This window comes from Ostrea edulis, chromosome 2 (genome assembly GCF_947568905.1).
Source record: "Ostrea edulis chromosome 2, xbOstEdul1.1, whole genome shotgun sequence".
Taxonomy (NCBI): Eukaryota; Metazoa; Mollusca; class Bivalvia; order Ostreida; family Ostreidae; genus Ostrea; species Ostrea edulis.
In genome coordinates, this window is record NC_079165.1 from 15,611,610 (window position 1) to 15,632,368 (window position 20,759).

A 20,759-nucleotide genomic window follows, 5' to 3' on the forward strand; every position below is an offset into this window, starting at 1 on the left:
TCAACCTCAAGTTTATGACAAACGGGATGATTTCAGCTTCTCTATCGTCCACTTCCCATATTTATATAGCAGAATTCCATTACCACTTGCATATGGTGTTTATATGTCTCTCCACTGGTTCAATAAACAATGCCTTGTTGACAAGCAAGTTTATATTACAGGAGTTTCAATAGTCTCGTTTGAATTCAACATTTCGAAAATCCTACCATTGCTATAATGATTCAGTTCGTCAATACAATCTATCATTGGGTCAAATGCTGTCTGACGTGTTTCATACCGATTGTTAGACTGTTCTTGGCACACTGATTTTGACTACGGATACTCCGTTTACCTGATCAAGATATAGGGCTCACAGTGGGTGTGGCCGGTTGACAGGGGATGCTTACTCCTCCTAGGCACCTGATCCCATCTCTGATATATCAAGGGATACGCCTTTGCTCAATGTTCTGTTTTGTATTCCATATAGGAGTTATGAGATTAATCACTGTTCGTTATCTTCACCTTACAAATTCAATATTCTCAAATTATCTGTCGAGTATAGATTGGAATCCGTCTGCAATATCAATGTTGTGAAGAGTGTACACTATCGGCTATTTATATGATACTATTGTTATATACAATTATACAGACATCGAATAAAGGTCAACACAACAAACAATAATTGTTACAGATGCTCACTAAGAAATGTTACAGATGTAAAACGTATACCGTACCAATTTTATGGACCAAATGCGTATTTCGACAAATAATGTCTCCTCAGTGATGCTCAATACGAAATATTGGATATCCGAAATAACAATGAACTTGTAAGAACTAAAAAGAAAAACAGAGTGCCAGTTCTAAGGATCAGATGTTCTACACACGTTTCGTTCAAACACAGTACATATCACCATCAAACTCCATGTAGACATATGTGACTTATATCACTGTTGTTCATTTGAAGCATTAGTACATAAGATAAATTAATACGAGATAAATGACGAAGGTTAATATTAGTGCAGACAGACGATGAATTTCCGTACTCCATTGTAAATGTCCTAATTACTTTTAACGAGTTATTGAATTAAATTGTAAAAAAGAAGTCAAGATTGAGTGAAAATTAGCTCGGATATAAGTTGTAGGTTTGAAGATTGTAAAAGGAATAAGGCACCAGCATTGGCTTCAATCACGTGACACAGAATAATATACATTATCTATTAATCGGAATCTTTGTTTGACTGTATCATTCTCATTTTTAGATACATCGATTTGATTCTATAATATTCCGCCTCCTCTTTCAGTTTCTTTGTTTCCTGATTGTACTTTTCTCTCTCGGCTCTCAGTGTCAATATTTCCTCGTTTCTTATAATACTCCTTCTATTCGTCGTCTTAGCACTGGATAAGGAAGATGTCACATTCTGGTCGGTGACGTCATCCTGGTCAGTGCTCATATCATACATGGTGGAATCACCTGAGAAAATATCGATTGATGAACGTTATAACACATGAGTGGACATTTCAACGGTGTACAAGCTTTGATTGTTTGTGCAATTCATACATGCGTGAACTAATGATTTCTTTTTTAAATGATATGGTGTTTCCATCGAAGCATCAATATGATTTTCCCTTCACAAGTATTTCATCTACACTGACCTTTATTACAAAACTATTTTTTGACGGAATGAATCTTATTTTATAGCATCTTGGTTGATTAAGAACAACTTATCATGCACATCGGAACAGCAATATGTGCCTGCTTTGTTGCTGCCCAAAACTATTTTGATATGGTGACGACGCTACCGGTAGGGCTAACATACACAGGCATGGATCCAAGCATTTTCCATTGGGTCCAACCTATACTAGATTGCACCTCTTACAGTGCTTTCACAATTGGAAGTGCATGGTATAGGAAAACATATATATTTCATATTCTACCACGCCTTAGCAGAAGTGTTTGAACTTTGCAGTCGGTCGCTATGAACATCTGATATAGTCTCTCAAATATAATTACGAAACAACGAATGAAAGCTCTTTAATGTGATATAATAAATCTCTTTAGAGATATTGACAGCAAGGCGCATAGTGATATCATTTGTATTTTATGTAATAATCCCATGTAACATTGATGCATTTTTGTGAAAGAACAATGTCACATTTTCAAATCCAAATCTTTGACACAGACACCCGATGTTTGGATACACGATCGTTGTGATCCATACACACATTTAGATGCATTCATGAAATGTATGAGAACCTGAAAGTGCGTGGATTTTATCTCTTTCAATTTTCAATTCAAGATACACATTACAATTTTGTCAAACTCTAAGTTACACAGTTTTACTGGAATGAACTAAGAAATGAAACTTATAATCCTTTGTTTGATGCATGTATCGCGCATTGATAAAAAGTTTTCTGTCCAATTGTTCGTTTGATATATGCATCAAACAAACAATTATAAGATTTATTTCATATCACTTAAGGAAGTTAGTTCCTGAGCTTTTGAGTACAACTGCGAAGGATGCTACAACCAAGTATTTACTTGTTCAATATTGATTCCATTGGTGTATTATATTACACATTTATTGCTGAACCCTATCCAATTGAAAATTTCTGTGTCAATTCAAATTTTGAAAGGGTATGACAGGGACTATATTTTGTGGCGGAAGGATTCATTAATCTAAAAGTTCTAATTCTGCATGACATCACATTTTCTGTTTCATCCAATGTATCGTCTTTTTTATACTCCTCTACATGTATTTCAGTTTTATAATTTATGATACAGGTAGTTGAGACTTGAAACTACTTCAACTGTTGTGATTCATTAACTAGGTTGATATATTTTTTTCCAAACAGAACACCGATTCATAAAAAAGTTTAGATTAATTTACTCGAAATTTTGTATAAAAATTCAGTATTCTAGCCAATAGTTCAAAAATTGGATCTCCAACTCCCACTTTTTTTAAAGTTGCATTTTAAATTGTAAGACCAGACTTTGACAATTGTGTAACATTTTAGAAATTGACATTACTCCTAATATGTCCTTTTAAACTATCAATTTTGGTATCATGAAGTTTTTCGTATATCAAGTGCGAAGAGTTCATTATTTATTTCCATTACTAGTTTTAATTTATTTTTCTTATCTGTAGTTTTAAAAGTCATTATTATGTATCTATTTAATGTAATGATTGATTTGCGTTGCTTATGTTGTGTTGATATCAACAGAAAAATCAAGTTTAACGAATAAATTCTAAGTGTAAAAGGTAATGTTTAGAACACTATAACTCAATAACAAGCATTGCGACCCCAGTTTTTCTTTTTAATTTCCTAATTCTCCTTCAATGTAGAAATCAAAAATACACTTCCCAAAAATTGCCATTACTCAAAATCTCATGTGCGAACCTCTTTAATTATGTTTTTCAAACATAAAAACAAATGGTTTCTTCCATCAAAAGTTTGAATTAACGTTTTCAAAAGGGCGCGTAGCAATACGTATGTGTAACAATGAAAACAGCAAGAAAACTGCATGGCTGTGCATTCAGGTCAGGTATAGTTACTGTGCAGAATTAAATGGATTATGCACCAAATTAAAGGTACAATGGTTAAAAGCTGAATTAAATATAAAGGAAAGGAAGAAGTGGTGACCAGATTCATGTTGCATTGTGTTGCAGGAGACGTTGGAACGCAACTCTGCTCCATTTCAATATGAAGTAAAAAGCTCAACACCTCTTCATGTAAAACTTATACGGTGCCAATTTTGTTGCACCAGATGTGCATTTCGACAAATAATGTCTCTTCAGTGATGCCGAACCGAATGTTTGAAATCCGAAATAACTATGAAGTTTTAGATCTAAATATAGCCAAAAACAGCGTGCCAAACAAGTGGAGCCAAATTCGTCCAAGGATAAGAGCTATGCATGAGGGAGATAATCCTTAATTTTGAAATGAATTTCTAAATTTTATAACAGCAATTAAATATACATCCGTATTTTCAAGCTAGTAACGAAGTACTTAGCTACTGGGCTGTAGAGACCCTCGAGGACTAACAGTCCACCAGCAGAGGCCTCGACCCAGGGGTCATAATGTAAAACTTATACGGTACCAATTTTGATGCACCAGATGCGCATTTCGACAAATAATGTCTCTTCAGTGATGCTGAACGAAATGTTTGAAATCCGAAATAACTATGAAGTTTTAGATCTAAATATAGCCAAAAACAGCGTGCCAAACAAGTGGAGCCAAATTCGTCCAAGGATAAGAGCTATGCATGAGGGAGATAATCCTTAATTTTGAAATGAATTTCTAATTTAAAACGCACTCGTTGACCGAGCCCCATATAACGCAATTCAATTTCATTAATATCTCCTAGATCAAAAATTGCCGTTTGCTACGTCATGCTATCGAACTCATAAAGCAGAAGTTACACACCTGGAACTCGTGTAATCTGTCTAATTCTGTTAATGGCCTACGTCATCAAGTTGAACATTTGCTACGTCATCACTAAGCTTATGTATGTTGTCTCTTTAAATCAATTTGTATTTTATTCACATCTTTGGTTGTGTTTATTTTTGATAACAATGAAAAACAGAAGTCAAACGAATGCATTTTGTTGATAATACTTGTGTAGAAATTCCATTTCTATAAATAGCACAAATATTAGAACGAAGAAGACGCATTTCAGAGAAAAATAGTCCCACGTGCTTAGTGCAGATGGATTTTGAAATTTTTTTAAAATAAGAAATCAAACGATTTTTTCATCCAATCAGCATCGTTGTTAAGTGGCCACTTTAACAGTTATTAAATAATTATATTACAAATGAGAAACGAACTGTTGTAGCCAATCCGTTGTGATTAAACGTATAAAAACACGTTGGATTGCAGTCAGCATGATAAATTAGGTATGCGCGTCCCTGGTAATGAATTATATTTGCCATATCGCTGGTGTACTGAATGTTCCCATTCATTGGACCATACGATGTAGAATATTATATATAGTAGACAATACATGAAATAGAGAAACTAAATAAATTCATATTACTCCTGAAATACCTACATTGTACGTTCAAATCATAGGATTTAGAGGTTGTTCCAAAGTAGTCTCTGACTGTACAGGTGTATACTCCATTATCTGTCTTTAAAAGGGTGCTAAAGTGAAGACGTTCCCCATTGTGAATTAACTTTCTATCGTGGAACCAATGGTAGGATAGACATCCATCTTTGCAAGTAGCCGAACACTCCATTTCAAACGGCTCGTGTTCACTTCCACGTGGAGGTTTTGTTGTAATCCTTGTATTATCCGGTCCCTCTAAACAGAGATAAGCAATGCACGATTGAGAAATACATACATGTATGACAACTTTATGACAAACAGAATAATTTCATCTTCCCCATCGCAACTTCCCATATCTATATAGCAAATTCCATTATCATCTGCATATGGTGTTTTTTTATCTTTCAACTGATTCGATACGCAAGAGTTTGCTCTGCGTATGGTCAGTTTTTAAATCGAGGTAAGCTACTGACAAACAAGTTGATGGTACACGAGTTTCAAAAATATCGTTTAAGGTCAGCATTGCGAATTATATGGTCGTTATAACGATCTAGTTTGTCAATACAACCTATCGTTGGGTCAAATGTTGCCTGACGTGTTTCATATCGATTTTAGACCGTTCTTGACACACTGATTTTGACTACGCATAACTACGTTTACCTGATCAAGATATAGGACTCACGGCGGGTATGACCGGTCGACATGAGATGCTAACTCTTACAAGCCACATGATCACACCTCTGGTATATCCGGGGGTCCGTGTTTGCACCAACTCTCTATTTTGTATTGCTTATATGAGTTATGAGATTGATCATTGTTAGTTATCTTCACCTTTCACATACATGTATGATGTATAGTGACTCTTATTTATATATTTCCTAGAAATAGCTTAGTGGTGTGAATACTTTTTTTATTTTGCTATAGAAATAGACAATATGTAACGGCTAGTCCAAAATTAGATTGTGTGCAACTATCAATAATAAGATATGTATTGATGAACTTAATCATCATTTGATCAACTTAAATATGTAAAGAATCTTTGTACATTCATATCGTAATGATTTATATATGGGAACCCGAATTTCCTCGATGCGAAGTACATGGCAACAACAGTCCTTAATAAATAAGAGATTTTACTCGGCATCCTTACCTGACATAACACTGTCATCATTTCCTAAGTGTTTCCCTTACATTTGTACCATGCTATACCCCATGATATATCCATAACACAACTTATTCCCAAACTGAATAAATCTCCCATCTCTCCAAATATGGCGCTAAAACATGCGGTACCACGAGAGTCGCTCGTACTGTAATTCGGCCCTCGTCAACCATTTGCTATAAAAGCCAGGCATTTGAGACCAAGAGAAGAGAAGAGAAGATAGAGACTTAAGATACACTTCTCACTATAGAATGGAGCCTGAAGAGCCCAAGAGGATGGTGATTAATCAATTATCACTGTTGTAGTGTATTACCCGACTAGGATTTGGTGCCACCCTTTTGTGATTATTAGTCTTTGATCCGGCTGTACTGTTGCATCTATCCGGGTATCCCATTGAACCCGGTTAACTTTATATACTATTCGGGTTTCCCACATTTGATGTTTTATATATATTATCATAATTTATTATTTCATTAAATATATATGTATTAATTAAGCCCATCTCGTGTTTGGTTTTAAATTATTCAAGGTAGATCTAAGAAACAGGAGACCCACGCATAAAATTATTGTAACCCAAGTCATTGACGGACGAAATGTTACAAATGAAATATCACGAATAATATATTTGACTTGTACGTTTACATGAATGATTAACACAAGATACACATGACCTTATTCTTCGTATGATCAGTTTTTAAACCGAGGCAGGCAACCGACAAACAAATTGATGGTTCTGTGGTTTCAACAATTTCGTTTAAAGTAAGCATTTTGCAAATTCTATGGTCGTTTTACCAATCTACGTTGCCAATACAACTTATCATTTTTTATACCGATTGCTAGGCCGTTCTTCGCACACTGGTTTTGACTACGGGCAACTCCGTTTACCTGATCAAGATATAGGGCTCACGGTGGGTGTGGCTGGTTGACAGCGGATGCTTACTCCTCCTAGGCACCTGATCCCATCTCTGATATAATTGGGGTCTGTGTTTGCCCACCTCGTATTGCTTATGGGATTTATGAGATCGATCACTGTTCTTTATGTTCACCTTTCATTAATATCTTTGTGTTTAGGTTGCAATATTGATGGCTCCAAAACAAACCATACCTCACACTTTTCAGCCGTCTTGAAAAATCTGATAAATATGATCGATGATGCTCGAATTATATTTTTTATCCTCCATATTTCTATAAGGTTGTTATAATTTACATGCCGTGAATTTCAATCAAATACTACTCACTCTTCATGTCGACTGTTATCCATCTACTTTCTCTTTCGCTGACATCGTTCTTTGCCACACATTTAAAGCGTTTATCACTGTTATACCAGAACCCTTTATTTGCAAATAACGTGTCGCCTGTATCAAAGACTGTGTCCAGCCAATATGGCATCTCTATCTTCCACGTGTAGTTACACTCTGGCAGACAGTCCGCTTGACATGTGATATTCTCCAGTGGTCTTCCTCCTCGTCGTGAATAATAAACGTTACTGCCTGGCATTATTTTCACAGTCTTAGGCGAATCTAAGATTATATGGTACATGTATATGTAATTAGTTCAAAATGTATTAGCTTTTACTTCTTTTATGAATTATGGAAGAAAGGAAACGAAACAATCCACTTGCAATGTGTAATTAGTTGATGAAATTGTTTGCTAATACACAGAACTGTTTAGAATCATAGTACTTTCCTATAATCTTACATTGTCTGACATTACTTTCACTTCTTGGGGGAATCGAAAATGTGTTGTTATAGGTATTAATATATCACCAAATATTATGTAACGTTTTCTTAATTTTGGAACAAAGGATAAACAAAACACTCTACTTAGAACATGTAAACAATTTATCAAAATATTCCAAATTTTACATGGCGAATTAACAAAACATTGTGACATATTTCACCCGAATACTAGTAATCAATCTAAGGTGCCGTATCTTAATTAAAGACTAAAAATCCCCAAAATCTACTGTCTAATGTATTTAAAAGCGTTCACATAAAAATTAAGGTTATACATTTTCCCAGAAGCTCATTTTAAAGACTTTATCATTTGTTTTGTAAACAGAGATTGTGGTTTGTTATTATTGATGAAATTTTTAAAAGAAAGGGATATCGTTCATTATATCTTTCATATTTTAAGCAGTTTTGGGGTAAAATGTGTCATCTAAAAGTTAAGATTTGTAACTATGCAGAGTTAAGATGCTTTATATCACAAAATCAATATTTCACTTCTTTGTGTGTATACATAAAAAGAATCGAGTCTTTGTTTACATAACACATATATAAGGCTAAAATAAAGATTTTGTTCGATGTTAAAATCCAGGTTAATATTTTGTCGGTATAAAGGCTATACAGAACAATAGGAATTGACAAAATCTACGAATTATATACGGGTATTAAAGGAATACTAATCTACTCAATATGGAGAGAAAATTAGGAAGGAATTACGTTTATGGTGGATATGCGGAATCGTGCGAATTTTTTCTATTAAAAACATCATGGGATATTTACAGTGTGAAGTCGTGCAGAATGGCGATTTCATGATAAACATGAACTTTACCACCCCCCCCCCCCCCCTTCCATTGCCCGAATTGATCCTTTCTATCCTGTTTCCGTCTGATTGTCTTTTATTGCTGAATGTGCCCCTCCAACAGCCTGTAGGCTTTCCCATCGGAGAATACATAATTAAATAGGAAATTAAATTGAAACACATGTTGTAATTCCTACGATAATATTCGAAGATTACGGTATGTATAGCTTTATGTATTGAAAAAATCACAAACACATGTTAGAGTTCGTTAAGAGAGTTAAAGACACCATGAAAAATGTCCATCTGAAAGTTACAAGTTAGTACGTATTCCGCAAAATAAAGTAAAGGTATGGGTTCTTCTCAATAAGTTTAGGTACTTGAGAAAAAACAGGCGTTTTAAATCTTAGAATACATGTAAATGATATACAGTCAGTGTTCGTTATACAGTGAAAACTGCCTAATTTGATACCTGCGTAATCCGTTTCACTGTGCATTCCGACCCTTATTCTCATTTTCAATGTCAGATTTTCATTGATTTCACACTGTTTATTTCAAAACACTGTGAATTCGGACAAAACACTTGTCTCCCAGTGTATGTCAGATTTAACAGGTTCCATTGTATACAACGGTATCGGACCTGACTGTCGCCATTCTATGATGTAAATCTTTGAATACATCAAACTCGTATTGACATACAATAATAACAATATCGCTTGAATTAGATACCATTGATACTCATCATAGATGTACACGACGCAAGAGAAACTGACGAATAATTCGTTACATATAGATGATACTTACAGTGAACTGTTACTTTCACTTGTTTAGAAGACACAGTCCCTTCAATTCCACTTGTTGCTGCACATCCATAATTACCAGAACTCCGTCTGTTGGATATAATATAAATGGTCTTCCATCGTTGAGGAGACAGCACTCCCCCATCTTTATACCACGATATGCTACATGCTGGATTGCAGTCGGACACACAAGTCAGCGAAGTACCAGTATATCCCTCTCTCAGAACAATTTCAGCATCGGCATTTGTCAAGCCCTTCATAATTCTGACGTTTCTTGGTCCATCTTTCAAAAATGCGTACCAAACATAACAATAAATAAGGAAGAATGAGGGAAAACTAATATTGTCCCAGTCTTACATACATTTGTAGACATGTAATTAACCCAATCAGAAGAGGATGTTGATAAGAAATATGGCTAAATGACGGAACACGTGGGGTGAACTTTCATGCTACAATTTACCTACAAGTATGTACTGTAGATGTTCTTTCGCGGGGTCATTTTTCCGCGCATTAATTATAGTGCGAAGTCATAATTTTTTTTTCGGAATTGTATGTGGTATAACAGATTTATATTCAATCGTTTCATTATCCCTGTATTTTTGTCTTCAATTTAACAACAGAGCCATAAATTAGTTGTTGATCTACCGTACCTCGGCGTTCGCCGTGAATTGCGGTATTTATGTAGACATGGACGATGCTTTTAACCAGAAAAAATACTTTGTAGAATATGCATATCATTTATTTTATGCAGTTAAATTAATCTTCTGCAATGAGGTTGATAAAATCAAAGTAGTTAGTACTCAAGTGTTTCGGGCTGTATAAAGCTGTTCATCCCGAGTTGTTTAAATTAGAAAAAAAAATACTCACATAGTATATGCAGATGAATGTCTTCAGCCGACTCGGTGTTGTCAGATAATATACATTTATAAATTCCATCATCTGAGACAAGCGCTTGTCGACTTGGAAATATGCTCTGGTTAGGATGAATCGTATTGTAGACCTCGGAATTCCTCAGAACCCTGATGATAGAAGAACCACAGCCTCCATAGTTGCAGTCAATGGTACACACAACATTGGATGGAAGATTACGGTTTACCTCAAGTGTAATATTCTTCTTTATAGATGATAACCTGACAGTCCTATCTGCAATAGTCATATTATTCAGGGAATTCTCATTCTCCAATTATGCTTCACTGTTTTTGTAAAAATGAAACTCATGTAGTAAACGTAAATTATGATTAGATATTTTTCTACAGTATTATAAGTATCATTGATGTTTGACGTACATTTGATATCAAGTGTGACTGTGTTAGACGAATCGACACGAGTCCCGAACACAGGATTCCAGACTGTGCAGCTGTACTGTCCCGAGTTTTTTCGATCCATGGTGAGCACTTTTGTCTTTCTTGAAGATAACCAGCGTCCGTTGCGATATAACGTCCAATAATTACATCGTGGATTACAGTCTGCATTACAAGTAATGGTTATTGTTCCACTTCCTTTCCATTATTCCTCAGTGTCAGTGGTGTACTGAATGGTTACGTTGCTGGGACCATCTATAAATAAAACTAACTAGATCGTTTGTACTTTGTACAATATCTCCAAGAAAGATATTCCAAGGAATCAAATTTGAAGCTAAAGATTCGTGGGTCTGAGTGGTCAATTGAGTTTTACACTGCTTACAACATACATAAAAATTGAGAATTGCTGTGTGTACACAATATTGGATTAGTCCTCTGACATTCCAACATTCATCTACCCCACCCCACCCCCATCCCAATAATTTTTCCCTGATCACCACCTGACTACTTTCCTGTTATTTTTTCATGTCACTCCACGACAACACCCTGATCAGCTGTCTCTGGGTTTTAGATAGTTGTGAAAACAAGTGAATATTGTTTATTTGACCCCCCCCCCTCTCTCTCTCTCACTAACATGACCAAGGCCACGAACAATTACATTTGTCAAATCTTCAGTAGAACTTCTCCCTCTCTCTCTATCTCTCTCTTGCTCGGGACAAACGGACAAGTGTTTTATTTAGGTAATAAAAATATATACAAAAGAGGCTACCAATACGTGCACTTTTACACGCGTACACACACTGCAAAGTACATATTTGTTAATCTTAGGGGTGAATTAGGGCAATTTCTATTCGTTCATTGATCTGATTCATGAAAGGTGAAGATAACGAACAGTGATTAATTTCAAAACTCCTATAAGCAACACAAACTAGATAGTTGGGCAAACACGGACCCCTGGACACACCAGAGGTGGGATCAGGTGCTTAGGAGGAGTAAGCATCCCCTCTCGACCGGTCACACCCGCCGTGTATACATAACGCGCGACAAAATAATGGGTAAAGCAATTATTCCCAAACGAGGACGAGTTAATTAATGATGATCACCATTGCAAAAATCACTTCGTATTTAGTGCTATTCCTAATTAAGCAAGATGTCTCAATTAAAAACATTCTTACATCGATATTTATCTTCAGATTGTACTCGTGTTTCAGATTGTTCTCGCGCTCTGTCATGTTATTCCAAAATGAATTACAATAGATTCGCAAAGTTCTAAAACGATATCTCAAATATACCTCACATGTTTGATATAGTTATCAAATTTTGATTAATGTTATATAATGAATATTTTTCGTATATTGTAATTGCTAAAATATTAGAATTCTCAATCATAAAATCTTGCATCTTGAAAAATCAATCGAATTCTCGAGTTGTCGGAAGATATCTTAACTCAACCAGAGTGTAATATTCGTGTTTGTTCAGAGAGAGAGAGAGAGAGAGAGAGAGAGAGAGAGAGAGAGAGAATAATAAAATCAAGAAATACAAAACACTCGAATAACATTTCACTGTTAGCGTTTTCGGCTTTAATGTCTATTCAGACAGTTATAAAAAGAAGTGATATAATACGTGTGTACACAGTATTAGACAAAATACAGGTATAGGTTGAAATAATGCCTTTTTCTTCAAAAACAGCTACAAAAGAGATTTAATGTACTTATACATTTAGGTTATTGGACTAAAATTAAATTCATACTTCATTCAATGAATTTCATAGTTACAAATGACAATTGTTTTCCAAAAGTAGCATTAGTCAGTATTTAACATACAAGACAATGCAATACAAAGGGAAGACAAGTCTTACAAATAAGCAATTTTGTACAATAAATGTACTTCACATTGACAGGGTCATTTGTTTCGATTACAAGCTGGGACATACTTTTTAGAAAAAGTACATTAATAATAATGCATTTAATATTACTGATAGCTTGGGTTTTAAAAAATCAAATGATACCTTTGATGTTTTTATTCTTCAAAATGGTTGGATTCACGCAAATGTATTGACTACAATTACATTTATATTTTTTCAACATATTTCAAAGCTATAACTGACAATGGTTTTAAATATTGACAAGTCAAAATTAAATATTGACAAGTGAAAATTAAATAGTGACAAATAAAAATTAAATATGCAGAACATCAATGGGTAGTCAACCCCTAAAAGGTGACATCATGCCACAACCAGTTTTAAACGGGTTAAATAATCAGAAAGACAGTCACTCCCATTTTCAAGTTCCTAATCAGAATATGATCATTTAGTTAACTCGGTTGAAAAGGTACATTGGGTGGAATAGGTAGTACTTTCTTAGTTAGAGAAATCCGGTGACACATAATCTGCAAAAGAGCGGACGTAGCTAATATAACACAATAAAATTTATAAATAATTCTAGAGATAAAGAACCCACAAAGTGAAACCTAAATGGAGGAAATATGAGATAATAATGCATGTGTGATATACAATTGCCGGGGAGGGGGTGTAGGGTAGAGTTCACAAATTAACAATATTAATGTTATGTAGGAATTTTCGTCAATCTAGGAGCGTTTTAGAATTGAAGGGGGAAATGTTCACATGTTTAATAGATACCGTTAGTAAAAAATGATAATCATAATGATATATAAAAACTCACTACATATTATTATATCACATTCACATTACATTTTTAACTTATACAACTCATTTTATTCAGCAAAAGTTTGACTTTCACAATAAAGATACCAGTCAGAAATTACAGTTGATGCAAGGTGAAGATAACGAACAGTGATCAATCTTATAACTCCTACAAGCAATACAAAATAGATAGTTGGGCAAACACGGACCCCTGGACACACCAGAGGTGGGATCAGGTGCCTAGGAGGAGTAAGCATCCCCTGTTGACCGATCACACCCGCCGTGAGCCCCATATCCTGATCAGGTAAACGGAGTTATCCACAGTCAAAATCAGTGTGCCAAGAACGTCTTAACAATCGGTATGAAACACGTCAGACAGCATTTGACCCAATGCGAGGTTGTATTGACGAAATAGATCGTTATAACGACCATAGAATTTGCGAAATGCTGACTTCAATCGAGACTGTTGAAATCCCTGTACCATCAACTTGTTTGTCAGTAGCTTACCTCGATTTAAAAACTGACTATACCCAGAACAAGCTCTTGCATATCGAATCAGTTGAGATATATAAACACCATATGCAGGTGATAATGGAATATTGCTATATAAACGTGGGAAGTTGACGATGGAGAAGCTGAAATCATCCCGTTTGTCATACAGTTGAGTTGTTAGTTTGCCGTTAATGTCTACTTTCAATAAAATATCTTAAGTATGAAGCAGAAGTGGACGACTCTGTGGTGTCCTTTATTTCGAGCTCACAGGGATATATCAAATCGACATATGAATGAAAGCTATCATTGTTAATAGACAAAACGTCATCGATATATCTCATTACCACAGAACTTAAAACATGTATAAGATATTCATGTTTGATTTGACTGAAATCATGACATGAGAAAATATTACAGGTTTATTTTAAGTAAATGTGAGAAAATGTAATAATCATATGTTGATGGGTACACTACAGTACTAAATCCGTGTATATTATTATGTCAGTTTTGAAGTTATAATTACATTTTTGTATGTGTATCGTCATTCATGAAACTTGTAGAAGATTAAAGAATGTAAAAAAAAAAATAGCTGGGGGGTTTATATACCAAATGAACTTCAGTAGGACTTTTTGTTGAAGTTTATAGTATATGCTTGGAGATGTTGTTGGTATATCCCTTTGTATTTGTAATATAAACTGTACAATTTCCATGTTAACAAATGAGTTCTTTCCACTCGTGTTTAAAATCAGCATTCACTTTTCCCGTCTCTTTTTTTAATAACCTCCTAGTTTGTTAGGATTCACTGTTTTCGCAACCTGATTTTGAATTGAGATCAACCTCATTATTAATTACCAAAAAAACTCTACTTTCATCTTTTAATTCCTACGGGTAATTGTTCACTGAACTCTGTAGTACAAGTCATCAAAATGCATACTTACGTAAATCTAAGGGATTTCTGAAAATGGTTGTAAAGTGTTTCGGATTTCTTCTCTATTATGTTGGTGTGTTTTGACATGAATATATGTGACACTTGCTACTTGGTATCTATCAGAAATATAAGTAGTTTTTTCTTCTTTTCTGATTTTAGTTTTTTGTTACTTCTTTCCTTCCTTGCTTGACAAGTATCAAACTATAAATTGATTTCATTTTAGTGGTATTCTAAAATTGTTTCGTGCAATATTAAACTAGAACATATTAGTTATTCATTAGGTATGTAGTTGTTGTGAATGGTAGGCTTGGGAGTTTCCATTCATTTCTATCTGGTCAGCATCCGTCGTGCGTTCACAATTGAGCACTTAAACCCGATACTACCATTAAAATTATTTTCAAATTTTCAAACACTACCAAAATTTCACCAAATTTAAAAAATCTTCTTCTTTACAACCTAACATATGTTAGTAAAATCAATTGCATAGTCATGTAGAGCAAGAAGATCTTTACCAAATTTGTAAATTTCATGATTTTTGGGATAGAGATTCTGACTGCAGGGTTGGACCAAACTAGGTAGATAGGGTTTAGGTGTAAAACATTTCGATAGTACATGTATCTTCTTTGATGCTATTGATACCAAAATTAAAACTAAATAGATATTTCAAAGAAGCAGGTATCCCTTTACCAAAATGTAAATTTCATGATTCCAGGGATAGGGTTTGGTTCCCGGGACAGGTTGGACCAAAAGTATTATAATCGTTTTTGTGTTTACCAATGTCATATACAGTTTATATTTCAACATACACATAATGAACCATCTCAGGACATTGTTTCCCATCCATATCTGTTATTTCCTGATCGAAAATGTATCATTTAGTTGTGTGATAAAAAAAAATGCATGGACTTCCTCTCTTGTTGTTTCTAATCATTGATATTACAGACAGAATTTATGAAATCAGCTTAGCGCTTTCCAGTACTTTCAGTACTTTGATTTATATATACTGAACTTTTCAAGTATAATCGCAATGTTTTGCATAAAATATATTTGGATTTAGAATATACATGAGCATAATTATGATATACTATTTAGTACAGATGTACAGGTTTTTTAAAAGTATTTTTGGTTCTGATAATTGTAACATTTGAGACATCGCCACTCCCATTCCCACATTAAGTGCATGTAAAATGCATAAAAAGTAAATTGTGTTTCCGGTGTTGGCGGAACCTTCGTTCTCAGTATTGGGCGGGGTAATTTAACGACGTGAAGAACTATATCATGAATTGTGGCATCTGTAAGCGAAAATAGCATCTAAAGAAAACAAAGAAACCTTTCCGCTCAATAACAGTATCTGACAAAGGCTACTCACAAATTGGTGTAGATTTAATTGGACCATGGGAAGTTAAATTTCTTGAATACAGTCATGCCATGAATTATTTATATCGATTCCTAAATTTAAGGAATTTTAGCTTCATGTATGTCATATCAAAATGATTGACTCAAAATTAGGTAAGATGGGTATCTAAATGGCGTATAAAATATCCTCAGTTTTCCAAAAATATTAATCAGTATCACCATTACCTAGCATAGCTACAGAACTTTAGATCCCTGAGAAGATATTGCGACAGATCTGAGAGCTACAGATTCCCCCTATAAAACCCCTCGTTTTACAGCGCACAAAAATGCGCTCCTTGTATTGCCATATGTTTGCATAACCGTCTCCTAAATTTAATGTAAAACAAATCCTAACATATTTTCCTATTCTACTTGTGTCCAAACATGCCTTCAAATATTCATGAAAGACTCATACGACCCAAACAATCATTATTTTTTTTAAATATTATTTAGTTCGTTGACATAGCAATGGTGGGCAACTCAGTCAATTCGAATCCCGGTTCATCTCCATACTTGTACAATGTCGTTAAGATATGAACTAGTATCCCCCAGATCAATCTGATAACGCCTATAAGCAATTAATCCAAACTAGAGAGTTAGTCAAACACGGACCTTGGATATACCAGAGGTGGGAGCAGGTGCCTTGGAGGAGTATGAATATTTAAAACAGTCATATATAGTATATCAGTATTAGCCAATGTTTTCAACAGTCATATAGTGACTCAGTATTAGTCATTGTTTTAGATAGTCATATAGTATTTCACTATTAGTAATTGTTTTAGACAGTCATATATTATTTCACTATTAGTCATTGTTTTAGACAGTCATATATTATTTCACTATTAGTCATTGTTTTAGACAGTCATATAGTATTTCACTATTAGTCATTATTTTAGACAGTCATATAGTATTTCAGTATTAGTCATTGTTTTCATCAGCCATAAATGTAGTATATCAGTATTAGGTAATGTTTTAAACAGTCATATAGTATATCAGTATTAGGTAATGTTTTAAACAGTCATATAGTGACTCAGTATTAGTCATTGCTTTAAACAGTCCTATAGTATATCAGTATTAGTCATTGTTTTAAATAATTATCTATAATATCTCAGTATTAATCATTGCTTTAAAAAGTCATATATAGTATATCATTATTAGTCATTGTTTTAAACAGTAAATATACAGTCATATAGTGTATCTCACTATTAGTCAATGCTTTAAACAGTCACATACAGTATCTCACTATTAATCATTGTTTTAAACAGTCACATATATTATATCAGTATTAGTAATTGTTTTCACCAGTCATATATAGTATTTCAGTATTAGTCATTGTTTTAGACAGTCATATAGTATTTCACTATTAGTCATTGTTTTAGACAGTCATATATTATTTCAGTATTAGTCATTGTTTTAGATAGTCATATAGTATTTCACTATTAGTAATTGTTTTAGACAGTCATATATTATTTCACTATTAGTCATTGTTTTAGACAGGCATATAGTATTTCACTATTAGTCATTGTTTTAGACAGTCATATAGTATTTCACTATTAGTAATTGTTTTAGACAGTCATATATTATTTCACTATTAGTCATTGTTTTAGACAGTCATATATTATTTCAGTATTAGTCATTGTTTTAGATAGTCATATAGTATTTCACTATTAGTAATTGTTTTAGACAGTCATATATTATTTCAGTATTAGTCATTGTTTTAGACAGTCATATAGTATTTCAGTATTAGTCATTGTTTTCATCAGCCATAAATGTAGTATCTCAGTATTAGGTAATGTTTTAAACAGTCATATAGTATATCAGTATTAGGTAATGTTTTAAACAGTCATATAGTGACTCAGTATTAGTCATTGCTTTAAACAGTCCTATAGTATATCAGTATTAGTCATTGTTTTAAATAATTATCTATAATATCTCAGTATTAATCATTGCTTTAAAAAGTCATATATAGTATATCATTATTAGTCATTGTTTTAAACAGTAAATATACAGTCATACATTGTATCTCAGTATTAGTCATTGCTTTAAACAGTCATACATTGTATCGCAGTATTAATCATTGTTTTAAACAGTCATATATAGTATTTCAGTTTTAGTCATTGTGTTAAACGTTTATATACTGTATGGCAGTATTAGTCATTGTTTTAAATGTTTATATACTGTATGACAGTATTAGTTATTGTTTTAAACAATCATACAGTATCTCTATATCAATCTATTCATAGTTTTAAAGAATCATAAACGTAATGTCACATCACATGTATTAGTCATTGTTTTGCACTGTGATATAGTAATGCGGTAGTATTCATTATTTTAAACATCCATGCACTCAAAACTAGCTTGTTCATTTTTGTAGATAGTAGACGCATACCAAAGATAATTAAATGTACAAAGCAATCTGAGAAACGATTCTCACCTTGCGCTAATGACAGTATTACATGTGCAGAATATAACACAAGGTAGGTAACTCCCCGTCTTTCCATCTCCACTGTGTGTTGTGAAATATGTCTCCTATAGAGAATCAATGGTTATAAATAGACATATACACCTAACCACACTTAACATATCTTAAATATTCCACTTGAAAAGGAACAGTAATCGTGTTATCTGATGTAACTTCATGTATTATGAGAGAAGTTAAGAGGTATATCAGTCTGTCATGGGTTCTCACGCACTTGTAGCTACCATTGTGATGTAACGTGACCAACATTACTTAGGGAAAATTTAGCTTCTTGGTATCTCTAGTGTGAAATGGAATCTTATCATCACATCTTGTTGAAACGAAGAGTCCAAAATCATCTAAAGATACCTATTTGAATTGTATAGTCAATGTATTGTTAATTTGTAGATGAAATGACTAAAGCAAATATTTATCAAAGAAAAGACCCGATTTAGCCGCCGTTATACATGATATGTTAACTGTCCGTTTCATATTTGCAGTAAAGTCTCCTTGTGACATTTGTATCAGTATGACGTATACACTCTACTATAATAATACGATATTGCTCATGAACTGAATGTGTCGACACTAGCTAGAATAAACGAAAAGAGATAAAACGAATTATATGTCATTTGATGCATATGGTATGATTTAAACAGATAAAACTGTTTGACCGAAACACTAAAAAAAATATAGGGGGAAAAACTCGTAATGAAACTGAAAAGTAGTGAATGATGATGACTTATCTGGTCCCTGTAAAACACAAATTCTAAACCATTTAAAGGAAGAATTTACAAATCTGATATTATTTTAAAGAAGACATGTTGTCCCATTTCAGTCATTTGTAGTACTTAACCTATCAAGTTATGTCTCAATTTTCAGTTTTATATTATGACCCCTGGGTCGAGGCCTCTGCTGGTGGATTGTTAGTCCCCGAGGGTCTCTACAGCCCAGTAGCTAGGTACTTCGTTACTAGCTGGAAAATACGGATGTATATTTAATTGCTGTTATAAAATTTAGAAATTCATTTCAAAATTAAGGATTATCTCCCTCATGCATAGCTCTTATCCTTGGACGAATTTGGTTCCATTTTTTTGGCACGCTGTTTTTGGCTATATTTAGTTCTAAAGCTTCATAGTTATTTCAGATTTCAAACATTTCGGTTGAGCATCACTGAAGAGACATTATTTGTCGAAATGCGCATCTGGTGCATCAAAATTGGTACCGTATAAGTTTTATATTATGACCCCTGGGTCGAGGCCTCTACTGGTGGACTGTTAGTCCCCGAGGGTCTCTACAGCCCAGTAGTTAAGTACTTCGTTACTAGCTTGAAAATACGGATGTATATTTAATTGCTGTTATAAAATTTAGAAATTCATTTCAAAATTAAGGATTATCTCCCTCATGCATAGCTCTTATCCTTGGACGAATTTGGCTCCACTTTTTGGCACGGTGTTTTTTTTTTGGCTATATTTAGCTCTAAAGTTTCATAGTTATTTCGGATTTCAAACATTTCGGTTGAGCATCACTGAAGAGACATTATTTGTCTAAATGCGCATCCGGTGCAGTAAAATTGGTACCGTATAAGTTTTATATCAATTGCTTTGGAAATTATCACTTCTTTGATCAAGCACTGTAACTATACAATTCTAACTCTACAACCATGTTGTTGAGTTGCAACCAGTTGAGATACTCCTCACAAAAGTAATTATCTGTAAAATTTACAAAACCCAAAAGAAACCTTGTTTTTCTGAACCTTGAAGCACCTTGCATATGTCTGTCAAACACTATGCAAAGCTTAATAACATATCGTTCACAATATAGGAAACCGGGCTAGAATACGTCCCTAGTACCCCGTTTTTGTTGTAAGAGGCGACTAGATTGGGCGTTCCTTAGGATGATACTGTAAAAACCGAGGCCTCGTGTCACAACAGGTGTGCACGATAAAGATCCCTCCCTCCTCAGAGGTCATAAGAGCCGAGCCTACGCCTAAATCTCCCAGCCCTTCATTG

The 20,759-nt window shown here is 34.0% G+C and overlaps 1 protein-coding gene across 1 annotated transcript; it reads right to left on the reverse strand.

The window, feature by feature from the left end:
* Positions 1–574: 574 nt before the first annotated feature.
* On the reverse strand, positions 575–18,813 carry LOC125679661 (hemicentin-1-like). The gene is made up of 7 exons (XM_056156200.1): positions 18,724–18,813; positions 10,798–11,067; positions 10,379–10,654; positions 9,516–9,794; positions 7,427–7,708; positions 5,030–5,281; positions 575–1,450 (listed from the first exon to the last, which is right to left on the reverse strand). The coding sequence occupies exons 2-7, from the start codon at positions 10,895–10,897 to the stop codon at positions 1,197–1,199; spliced, it is 1,443 nt and encodes a 480-aa protein (XP_056012175.1). The 5' UTR covers positions 10,898–11,067; positions 18,724–18,813; the 3' UTR covers positions 575–1,196.
* Between the last annotated feature and the right edge of the window lie 1,946 nt (positions 18,814–20,759).